The sequence below is a fragment of the Aplidium turbinatum genome, chromosome 8, assembly GCF_918807975.1.
Source record: "Aplidium turbinatum chromosome 8, kaAplTurb1.1, whole genome shotgun sequence".
NCBI classification, from domain to species: Eukaryota; Metazoa; Chordata; class Ascidiacea; order Aplousobranchia; family Polyclinidae; genus Aplidium; species Aplidium turbinatum.
This window is the reverse complement of record NC_137479.1, coordinates 14,949,539-14,962,181: the sequence shown is the minus strand read 5'-3', so window position 1 is coordinate 14,962,181 and position 12,643 is coordinate 14,949,539. Positions and strand designations below refer to the sequence as shown.

The 12,643-nt window shown below is 36.2% G+C and overlaps 1 protein-coding gene across 1 annotated transcript; it reads left to right on the top strand.

Moving 5' to 3' along the window:
• The first annotated feature begins 4,299 nt into the window (after positions 1–4,299).
• Positions 4,300–10,909, top strand: LOC145775594 (uncharacterized). Its single transcript, XM_082586908.1, has 4 exons — positions 4,300–4,388; positions 4,909–5,028; positions 9,179–9,701; positions 10,297–10,909. The coding sequence occupies exons 1-4, from the start codon at positions 4,337–4,339 to the stop codon at positions 10,637–10,639; spliced, it is 1,038 nt and encodes a 345-aa protein (XP_082443034.1). The 5' UTR covers positions 4,300–4,336; the 3' UTR covers positions 10,640–10,909.
• Positions 10,910–12,643: the final 1,734 nt, after the last annotated feature.

Here is a 12,643-nt window from a genome sequence, read left to right as displayed (position 1 = left end):
ATATAATTGAATTGAATAATTAACAATCTGAACAAAAAAAAAGCTTAGCCGAAAGCTGATATGTATTATACGTACATGGGAAGCTGATGAGCAAATCATCTTTGGTGTTCAAAGGAAAAGGTTTACAAATTAAAGATAACCTAGTTGAGGCATAAAATTGTTTGCATTTATCTGAAATTTGCTCTTGTGGTGAGAGAGTAGCCTACTGATAAAGCACAATGTCATATAACGTTACTGTGGTTTCAATTAGCAACAGAACAGAAGACACAATCGTTTTGGATGAATTTATAAGGTTTTCTGACTTATCTCAACACAGCGTGCCTGTGTTCATTTGCTTGAGTGTGTTGAAGATATTTGCTAGCCTGTACATCCTTATTGTAACGAGCTTGTCCAATAGAAGAACATATTGCTCTTGCTCAACTGTCCATTTACGCCAGCAACAGAAATCCAAAGCAGTTCAGTATAATCAACTTTCAGCACTGCTCAGTTTCGGATCAACTATCACATTCTTTGTTTTGGTGTTGTTTGATTTTTCTGTAACGCTCATTTTTGATACCTTAACCGTTAATGACATATGTAATCCAGTAATAATGACTGAAACTTGTTTAAAAACAGCCTTTTTTCTTTGTTTGTACTTTGTGTTGTGGGTTCGGCAAAGAATATTTTACATAAACAATCTGTCAAGGCACCTGACTTCTCCCATAACAAGATTTTTAAGCGCATGGTTCTTGGTCATACTTGTTGTTGTACCAACTATTGTCTACATGCCACTTACATTGATTAGCATAGATTATGTATACAAAAACAAAAACTGTGTTAAAGTAAGCGGGAAGAAAATATTAACCGTTTTGGCATTTTTTGTAGGTGCGACAACATTTATTTATCATTTTTTCTGTGTTTATTTGCTTGCTTATCCAATTTACAAATTTCGCTCCATTGCACGTGATTTTAAAGGAGCATCGAAAACTATTGTGAAAAATCAAATAGATCGCATTAACACTATCAAAAGATATTTAGGAATTACATTTGTAAGTTTTATGTGCCATGTTTTGATTGCTATCTCAGCGGTCTTGAATGATTACCGCGAATTGCAAATTGAAGTGTTTTATTTGTGCGCTTTGGTTAGTTTTATTTGTACGCAACTGGGTGACTTAGGATGGAAAAAGACGCTATTTCCTTGGTACAGACGCAGGAGGCAAACCAACAAAGCTCAAGTTCAACCAAAAGCAATAAATACCACAGTTTCTTTCGTCACATTAAATCAAGATGGCAGAAATGCAAATGGAGAACAGTAACCTTTTGCATTCCCCTAGGTTAATAAAATATCAATAATAACATATTTTCAAGGCGAAACTTATATTATTGTTATTTTTTGTCAACGATACATCTCTTGTTGGATCGTGAAAAAGCAAGATACAAAGATAAGTTTAACCCAAGAAGAAATAAAAATAGATATTAACGATTCCCGATCTTTTAATTGATGGATGCATTCAGTTTGTATGTTATTGTTGTTGACATTTTTGTCTTTATAGCTTCGGGAGAAAGTTTGCTTTCTTGTACCAAAGACAGGCAAGACACAACAATACAACAGGGTTGAGCATCATCGGCTTAACTTTTAGATTCCTGATGAGGGCTTAAGTTAAGCCGAAAACGTTTGACTGTTAAACTATTTGTAAATATGTAAAATATATTGTTATAATGCTCAACCCTGTTGTATTGTTGTGTCTTGTCTATTTTTGTTCACCCTTTTTAAAACCTTGATCATTTGTTGCCACAAATAAAACGTTCTTTGTTGGTGTGAAGTTTCATCTGTTGCAGTCGACATAAGCCACACGAAAATACATTGGAAAACGTGAAAGTGATAAATTAGTTTTTCCACAGTGATCATGTTAATTGATAATACCAACGATTCATAAAATGCATCAGTGCACCACAAGTAGGTCATTATCTGGCTAGCAAAGATTGCTATTATTCCATCATTTCAACATCTGGCAAAGTCAAAGCGATGTAAAAGCCACTGTAGGCTAGGCTACTGGCTGAGATAGAGAAGGTTAATTCGAGTATAAATGACGTATGTCTCTAGTCTAAGTAAGCTACAGTAGCTTGTCACAAAAAATGATTCTGATTCTTGAAACCAAAGTAAAATAGACTGCAAACGCGTGAATAGCTAATCTATGGAATTCTTAGCATAAGCGCTTAGATTGATTTCAGAAGCACATTATAAATATGGTAAAGAAGTAGTTTCCAGCATTCACAAAGACTATTCTTAGCTTTGAAGTGGACTTCTTAAGCAGCATGTTCTACGTAGCTTACGAAAATCGAAAACTAAAATTTGACAGGAACAATGCAATTACTGTAGTTAGATATTATCTACATGGGTCGTTTTCGACCCTTCGTAGATAGCCCATACAGGGCGGGTTTAGCTGATGAGGGGCCTGGGGCACTTTTAGATCCGGCTGGCCCGTGCAAAAATTTTTTTCGTGCCATGGGCGCAAAAATCAGGGCACATTGGGCACAGGGCAATCGTTGGGCACAGGGTAGTTCGACTCTCGGGTACACCCCAGAGTAGAACTGTTCTAAAGAACATTGATTACTTTGTAGAATACAAAGCTAAAATTTAGTTCTAAATGATCTTTACATTTAAAACAGTTTGATGTTCTTTCTACTGTCAATAAAGTCAAACTTCCTTTTGGCCCACTCCCTACTCTCATCCTCATTGCATTCTCTCTTTATTAAAACAATGTCATTCTCACTCATATTTTAGATACTAAAAAACTTTTGCAGATTTTGTAACTTACAGTAATTAAACTTTTGCAACAAAAAGCACTGTGGAAGCAAGTGACCCTTATGCGTTATGCAGCAAACAAATTAAATTAAGCTAAAGAAGTACAACCGCTTGCATTGTCCTCTAGTGGTTGGCTACTTATTACTTTAGTAGATTTCGTTGAGTTAAATCTACATTATATCCTTATGAAAGCATTAAATGACCCAATGTATGCACTGCCACTACTATACTAACTTAGAAAGGCAGTCTCTCACATAGATACCTACATTTCCACTCGATTCTACGACCTTGCTCGTTACAAAATAAATCCTAAAATAACACGCGAAAAATCATGCCTTTGTTGTAGGTTACTTGCTGTTGTTACGTCAAAATGCGTTGTCTCGGGTTTTTCCACCATCAGGTAAGAAATGATGAAATATTATAGCCTACAACTAAAAATGAAACAATTAAGCAAGATCCAATCTGCTAGACTGCCGGTAACAATAATTGTTACTTAACAGGCAGCAGGCAAAGTACGTATTAACGTTTCATGTTTTTTTTTTCTTCTTGTATTTTAAATAGCAAAATCGTTATTTCCGTGGCAAATTGACTAGTAGATCTTGTGGTCGTCTCGTTGTCTCCCTGTCGGTATGGGAACTTGTGTAACTTTTGCATTGTGTGAATCACAAAATCATAATAATGACAGCAGCAATAAGAACAAATTTAAAATAAAAGAGAAAGCTTGTAACCCCCCTTGCAACTTGAGTTGACTTCAGGTTGGAATCCAAATATAAGAATAATAATAATAATATTATGTAATAATATAAAAAAAAAAAAAAATTAAAAAGATGATGCCCAAAACATTGGGAGGGCAGCTGCCAGTGCCGGATTAACCATTAGGCAAAGTAGGCACGTGCCTACAGGCCAGTCAAAAATCCAGGCCACTTTAAAATCAGTAGAAATATAGTCATCTTTTCAAAATAATTATTTTCCAAACTAATAAGTATTTATCTTAATAGCTCTGTTTTGCACAATGTTGACACATCAACAATGTGTCAACAACGTCTTGATACACTGGCTTTTTTGTGTATTGAAAGCGATCTACTCCGTAAGATTGACCTCCAAAAACTAGTTAACGCGTTTTCAATCGCAAAAACGCGCAAAGTTGCTATTTAGATAGGCATATGACCAAGTTTTTTGCACGGTACCCTGTGTTACAGTTGCAGCAACGATCTTCGTGACAATGATTTGGCATTTGGCAACACTGATAATTCTAATTTTTCAGTTGGCAACCTTGATTTTCGGGCCACCTATAAAACGTGCCTACAGGCCAGCAGACCCTTAATCCGGCACTGGAAGCTGCCCCCCTGCCGGCGCCACTGATAATAATGATTTCGCTCAGTTTTATGTTGCTGTTACGTTTATTGCCCCACAGAAACTCACTGACGTTGGAACATTAACGTGTGACGTCATAAATTACATAGTTGCGTCACTATTTCACAGTAACTTAACAAATCTCAAAAATGAGTGGATACTCCCAGGATAGGAACAGGAAAAAAGAACTATGCAGATATGAATAAGGGAGAGGATGCAGAAGCGGAGCACCAGGAGAAGGAGGGAGAAGGTCGGTGCAAAAAGTTTTTATTTTTTTATTTTTTAAATTTTTGTCTTAGATAAAACTCTAAAATTTGATACATTTTGTGTTCTTTCCGCTATTGCAGATGGGAAGTGGTTTTATACTCGTAGTTCTGGCCAAAACTTTGCAGTTCCGAAGGCGCAATGATCTCGCATGCGCAAAGTCTATCGCATAGCCATGCGCTTGAGTGAGGATTTTCGCAGCAGCGATAGTCATTTTCACGTTGAACAGTTGAGATAACTTGAGAGCAATATGGTAGTTTGTAAAAAGCTTTTTAATTTATTCAATTTAATTCATTTTAGTTTTTTGGTACATTTACAAGTTGCGTTGTATACCTTATAGCATACAATTGAAAATAATTCAATAATCATAATTACAAATTAAAAATAATTGACCACCGCGAACTCGATAAGCAAAATAAAGAAACGAATTAACGTTAAACTACAGCAACTGAATTGGATAAAAACCGTTAGCAACAATTGAAAATTTAGAATTTTTTTTTGATTAGATGAACAGGTAGGAACACAAGAAGATGAAAATCATGTGGAACAACTAACTCAAAAAATTGAAGGTTTGACTTTCCAGAAACACAGCGACACTGATAGCGAGAGCGACGATTTCAATCAAGGTGAAGTCTAGATTTAAATAATAATTTAAATAGAGTAGTTACTTCTTAAAAATAGTGGTTTGACACTGACAGTATAAAACCTTCTTTTGGTCACAGAAATTTTATTAAATGAACAACATAAAAAATATGGTTTTTAATGTTTGTGCTCTTCAAATTTTTGTCACTGACTTCTCAAGCCTATATGGATAAAAATAAAATACAAATTTATGATTTAAATAGCAAAATAATAAATACTGCCAAGGCCTGTATGAAACTTAAGTTAAAATTCTATAACGATCGCAAGCACTTTTTCCGCAACAAGATGTACAATTTTCTTCCTTCAAGCTCAACCACAGTTCAAGTTAAAACTGTTTCAAATATTTCGTCTTCACAGAATGTTCGATTACAAAGTGTAATATTAAGTCCAGCAACGTATATCGAAAATATTTTAAAACAATGTTTCTTGTGTTACAGTACATAGTTGCGTTTTGTTTTGAAATAGACAAAACTTCTTTGCTGTTCTCAAAATAAAACGCAAGAAACGAAAGATGAACAAGTGTATGTTGCAGAAATGTACTGATTTTAAAGTTTAAAACCCGAAAGTAGGCCTATTGTAAAATCCAAATCCGGTAAAATCTGACAATAAACTAACATAAGTCTAAAAGTGAGGGACATTTTAAACGGAAGCTTATTAGCACTTAAATTTAAACAGACCTTGCAGTGCAATATGGAAAGAAACGAACGGTTATTTTCGATCAACCACAATTGGGCCAATAGCAATAGCCTACGTTTGAATACATGACCTATAGCAGTGCTTTTCCACCTTTAAAAACACGGTTTGCACTTTTTTATTGCTAAAAAATTTCATCCGCACAAATCAACCAGAGTTGGTTTGCAGCAATTTGCTTTCCTTATCTGTGAAACAAAAATGGAAGGGTTTGTTCATTAAAATTATGTACATACGCCAATTTTAACACCAGTGGTAGGCTAAATGCAATGTATTGATTTGAAATTCAACTCTCATTTACTTCACTTCCTCCTGCTCCACGTAAGTAGACCGAGGGCACTTTAAAGAACGTGGGAGAGATTTTGTTTAATTACCAACAACAAAAATTAATGTGCATAAAAGGAATTAACATTTTTTATTCAAATATCGAAGCAGGCTAATAATAATAATGACTCATCTGCTGTTGAACATTTCCGGAAATTTCAGATCAGATAGACAAAGCGTTTTGCTTCAAAGCTCCCCGCATTAGGTCATCAAGTGCCTTGTGAAGAAGACAGCTCCCTTTTCTCGTTTTGATACATCAACTAGTCTACTAAGCCCCGCTTTAGCTAAGTAGCCTAAGTAGACTGTAGTAAGATTTTGCACAAGAACTTTGATTACCGTACTTGAATCGCCAGATATTTATAAGATCTATCCACAACTCGACCCAAAGTTCAACGTGTTTTTCACGGTTAAAAACGCTAGCTAACAAAATCATTTCTAAAAATAGGGCCCAGAGGTTTCGTTGGGTAGGCTGCTGTTGGTCGAAAGGGTTCAACTGCACAGCTTTGTTTCTTATTCTGATGACTGAGAAGATAACCTTCAAAACTATCAAGCAAAATGTGCAATTGAGAGCTCGTTGATTTGATAGGCTGCTTCAGAGTCTATTCCATTTATGCAGACATGAAGATCTGGAGTGTCTCGAACTTTTCAGGTTGTGACTGCAGGAAGTGCAGGATTCTTCTTTCAAATTTTGAATTTTTTTGGTATAGAATTTTGGATATCAGCTTGAATATATAAATTTTCCATTTTTGTACTGTGGAGTGGTGTAATACTTACTAAGCATACCAGATAACCGAATATCTCAATATCGCCCGGATTTAGCGCACACCTTTGCACACAAAGAAACTGCTTGAGGATAGAACAAGTAGCGCTGGTTTGATTCTCGGGGTGTGCGCTTGAGCACGGACACCAAAGACATATACGACCATCGCTAACAACGCATTATTAGGTTTATTTGAATTATAGCATATAACAAAACATAAAAATCTCATAGAATTCCCATCCTCCTTATCCGCATCACGTTTGTCATCCGCACTTTATTTTTTTTTTCATCCGCACAAGTGCTCATTATCCCACAGGTGGAAAAGCACTGAGTCCCATAGCATGTAGGCTACTACAAGCTTTTAATACAACGAGTTTACCAATACAAAATGAAGAGCAACAATATTTTGATAATTTTTACGAAGACAATCCCTTTGCGGTCCTCTTTTTTTCAGAGTTTCGGTCACCACAGGTCCGATTTTTTTTAAAGTACATTTTTGGGTAGTTTAATATGTGTAGATTACGTTTGTGAATTTTTTTGTCGAATTTTTTTTAATTTGAATTTTTTTAGCGTTTTCTCAACAGCTACTTTCGCAATTTTGCATCATGGTTTTTCTAGACAAAAGGTATCACAACTTTCAAACACTTCTGACGTATATTCAAACACAAATGCAGCTTGTACACAAGTCAAAGTATCACATTGTTGAATTTTTCCGGTGAACTCCTGTGTGACGCCCGGCCTACGGTCAGTCTTAGTAGGGCACCTGGGTGTGATATTTTTTGAAACATTCTCCCAGATGAAGTCCAGGTTTTCTTTGACAAGTTTCACAAAAGAAAAAAGACGTTTTTTTGTTTTCTTTGGTGCTGCAAACCATACAATTCTTGGTGTGACCTCTTGGTCCTTTTGCGATAAAATGCGGTAATTTATTGAGGCGTTCAGCAGAATCACTTCCACTTGGCCTTCCTCGTTTGGGGTTCCTGTTGCGGACGTCACCTATAAGTTGCACAATCACCTTGTTTCTATATTGTAGGTGCCTTGATTCTGAAAGCTGGTGCATCTCCTTGTAAACCAAGAATGAGTTAACCATTCATACTTCAACCAACCAGAAAAACGGCTTTCTCCACCACCGCAGCGTTTTTCGTGTGAAGGAGTATGATGCGCAGTAACGATCAGAACGATCACCTGCGCCCATATTTGCAGTATAATCACAGATCACATCAGGCTTCTCTACATCTTCCTGCCTCCCATTTCACCAACGACGGTGAGGTGCAGTGTCCGCATTGTGCCAGGTGCTGAGCATCAGTATCAAGCGTTTATCTTGCCATCCTTGCCATTGGCTTAGTCGTATAGTTGCATATGCATTTGTTGCCACCAAAATTTCCATAAACATCTCATCCGACATATAATTCTGAAAATATTCCAATTCTGTTTCTGGGATCTGTTCCAAGCTTGGTCCCCCATCAGTAGCTGTAAATGGGTGATGAGGAAAATCACTGTCATTATCATGCCATACTCTCCATCCATTAGGCTACAGACTACCTCATCATCATCATCAGTTAGATCCATCTCTGTCTGAGTCCTCATCTGGATCAGAGCTCCCATCATCACTCATTTCCACATCTGAATAAGAAAAATCACTCTCTTTATCAACTTCCATGTCTGAATGATTTTCTTCTTTAAAATCAAGCATTTCAAGCACATCATTAGTACCAAAGTTTCTAGCAGCCATTTTATTATAAACAATTCTGAAAGATTATTGATATAAACTTAACTTCAATTTAACCTAAGTTAGAGGAATAACCCTAATAAATACCATCTACAATGTACCAAAATCGATAAAAAAAAATTTAATTTTCGTAATATGTAGATTGACCTGTAAAACCGCTGTAGGCCTACACAAAAGTCATCCCAGAGATGTAGGTGGACCGCATTGGCGCATTACATAGTTTTGTTTACCATCCCAGGGATGTAGGTGGACCGCAAAGGGTTAAAGTAATATTGTATCCAAATTAGCAGGTCCAAATCTCTATCCAGTTAAAATAATTAAATTTAAATCCGATCAAAATTCGGTGACTGACACCAAATCCTGCAGGATTTAAATTCAAATTCGAGGCCATGTTCATCTCTGGTACTTTGCGCCATGTTCTTGTTCAAACGATTTGCCAAATTTTAAAAACCAAAATATTTCAAAAATTGTAATTTTTGTTATTTTTCTTGTAAAAAAATGTTTTGAAACCCCTTTCATAGTGCAAAATTTTGTTTCGTCTTTTCCAAAAATCTTCATTTTGAACAGCACTAGTATTAATAGCGTTGATGTTTTGAAGCCAAGTGTTATCAATGAGCCATTGCTTTCGTTACAGACGCTCCAACCAATAGAGCGGGGAGGAGATGTCGGAAAAAAGTTAAGTACCGAAAGAAAGTAGTTCGGTGTCGGAAAAAAATACCTCGATGTCAAAAGCCTGTGACTAAATGTCGGGCCCCTGTGACACGGCGTCGAAAACCTGTGACACGGCGTCGAAAAACAACTATTCAATGCAGAAAGCCTGTAACTTGTGGGAGGCGTGTAGTAAAATGGATGCCTGTAATCAAGCCGATGCCAACATTTCTGCCCCGCCAGAAAGATATGAAAAAAAAGATGAAGCAGTTGGAAGAATCTGAAACAGAAACCGAAACTGAAACGGAAACGGAATCTGAATTAGAAAGTGAAAGCGAAACAGAAACTGATACTGATGAAGAAGAAGAAGTGTGCACTGGTCGGTTATCTGACGACGAGACAACTACCGATGAAGAGTCTATGGATGACATGAGTCCAGAGGGAGAAGCTAACAAATGCCGTCGTATTGTTCAGGAATTGATGAAGTATAAGTTTACACGCTTATTCAGGTATGTCCATATGAATAACATAAGTGCACTTAGAAGGCTACTTTGCAAGCAAGTTTTTCTTTTTAGGATAGTAACGCAATCTTTATTGATAAATCAAAGAAAGAGTGTGGGGAGACCATAGATAAAGGTACAGGCTGATAAGATACTTTTTGTTGTGAAGCTATTTGAAAATTTTTCTCAGGTATAGCCTATATAAAAAAATTACGCAATGACTACTCCTACTTATCGTTTACGTATTAAACACTCGAGGGTTTTAATTATTTTTGTGTCGTTTACGCTTACAAGATATGAAAAAGCAATACAAGTTTCTTTTATTCATTTCTACTATGAATATTAAATATGGTAAACACTGAGAAATAAATAATAATTACTGAAAACTGAAATTCCTATCGCTGGGTGCGTCGCAAGTCCACCAAACTTTTCCTAAGGCGTCGCAAAGAAAAACGTTTGAGAACCACTGAAATAGAGAGAGAGAAAACGCTGCTTGCCAACTAAAGATTACTTTTTTCAAATAGGTACTAAAATGAATTGTTTTCGCTTTTCTGGAGTGAATCTCTTTTGCTAGAAATAAACCTTAAAATATTTCTTTATTTAGAGATCCTGTCAAGCCGGCAGACCTTCCAGACTACCATGAGATTGTTAAAAATCCTATGTGGCTGAGAAAAATCTTGCAAAAGATTGATATATCTCAAGAAGAAAGCATCGTGATACAATTGCATAGACTGGAAGATGAAAACTCGTACAACTTGTGGAAACTAATGGATCACATTCGTCTCATACTTGATAATGCTATTTTGTACAATCCCCTTGACACGTACGCAATGAAGCAAGCCTGCAGACTAGAAAAGGCCTTTGTTAGTCTTGTATGTAACAGTCATATGCACGAAGACCACCGTGACCGTTTATGTGAACTTTTCCAGTCTGCATGTGGAAAGTGAGTTTGGCGGAAAGCAGCTTTAGCCTACATAGTTAATTGCACGAATTTACGTCACTCACGACAACATTGATTGGATTTAAATTAATGTAATTTGTTATTGAAACACAACATCTCATCTTTTGCTGTTTTCAGAAAAGTTGTCACTGGGTTATTCGTGCAATCTCTACTTTCGTTAAAAAACGTTGAAAAATGTATTTGAACTGTTGTAAATCGTAAATCCCTATTGATCAGTGAGAGACGAATGTTGTCAATAAAAGTTATCCACAATTGATCTTTTTTGGAATGAGATTAAAATACTCAAGCTACTGGCAACAGAGAGAAGGCCTCTTACCACACTTAATAAACTACTATCTCAAGTACTGGAAATCTACTTTCTCAATACATTTGCGTTCCCTTCATGCACGGAGTGAGCTAGCATTTTAAGTTGTTGCAGTCATTCAATGATGGTTTTCAAAAACTCGTGCAAAAATTGCGGCAAAAAGCGAAGGTTGCAAACCCGCAATTTACTTACATAAGCATTCAGACAACTGAGTGAAGTTAAAAAGTCAGAAACAGATGTAGTCAGAACTCTGGGTGCCTCCAATATTATCCATCTAATAACATCAATACCATCCAACTACAAGCTTCTTAGTTGCTTAACCAGCTGCCAGACTGCTGAGAGCATGTAACAGAAGTGGCTAAGCTAACATTCTGTATACATAGATAGAGCACTACTGTTGTTTCTCCAAAAAGATTTCTTTATTGATTACCCAGCATACAAGTCGATGTCATCAGATAGCCGAGACAAGGACGTGCTATCCCAAGTTGTGTCAATTTGAAAAAAGCGATTATTGCCATGCTAGTGTGTTTTATCACCAAAATATTCATACGCCGGTGCTGCCAGGCGCATTGGAAATGAATTAATAAAACTTGAAACAGTTGAATTATGCTAATAATATTAAAACTTGAAAGTAGGCTAAACAGTAGAATTATGATAACGTTGGACTGCACTGCAGAATAATGGCTGGTGACGAATATAAGACAGCAGTCGGTACAAGCAGACCTGAGGAGTTGTTCGCACTGGAGCGTATTTTTTCTTGCTTGCTTGCCCTTAAGTTTCAATAAGCGACACACATCCTACGTAGTTTATAATTGGGTGGAAAAGTGTGGGTGAAAACTATTTGAATAAATAGTCTGTAAATTTGCCTCAGAGATTGAAAAACAAAATACAGTGAAAATATTGATTTCAAATTCTATGTAAAACTGTTTTATTGAAAAACCTTTAATCAGCAAAACAAAGCTTTTTTAAACTTCCAGAATTTATTGAGTGAGGGATCAATTTTATCATTTCATAGTAGGGGTGGCAACGTAATGCCATTTGTTTAGAAATAAGAAACCAGGGCGGACATATTAGCAGCAACAACTGCCTCGCAAATGATCTTGTATGTAGAATTGATTCAGTTTATGTGTGGACGTCAATTACAATTTTGAATTAAGCCTTTTAATGTTGGCTCTTACCAGTAGAGGATCAAGAAAACAAATGCTGGGAAGGCACCTGAGTTTTGACAAAACATAAATTCAGGCAAAATGAAAAGGTTAAAGTCCAAAGAAGCAAATCGTTCAATGGGATGTCTTGACAAAATACTGGTCGCTTCTTGTACAGACTACGTTGAGGTCTAATATTGTTTTTTTTTTCAAGAGACACACTTTTGCAGTTGAGCTTGAGCACATTCATCAAGTAAAAAAAAAAGATTTTAAAAGAAGTTTGGGCGGGACTTTGAGTTGCAAGGTTTGGCTTACAATTGCAGTTAACTTTCAAATAAATTTGTTTCGCGACCACAAAGAATTTCAATGACTTATTTGTAGGCTAGAGTAGACGAAAGTTTTTATAGTGCTCCGTAGTTTTTAGTAAACTTTTGAAAATCTGTATATTTTCTCCTTTCTTTATTTGGTATTCAGGACTCACTTCACCTCACAGTTAAAATTACTGCAGTTGGCTACTTCAGTTATAATCTTGTTGAGTTAA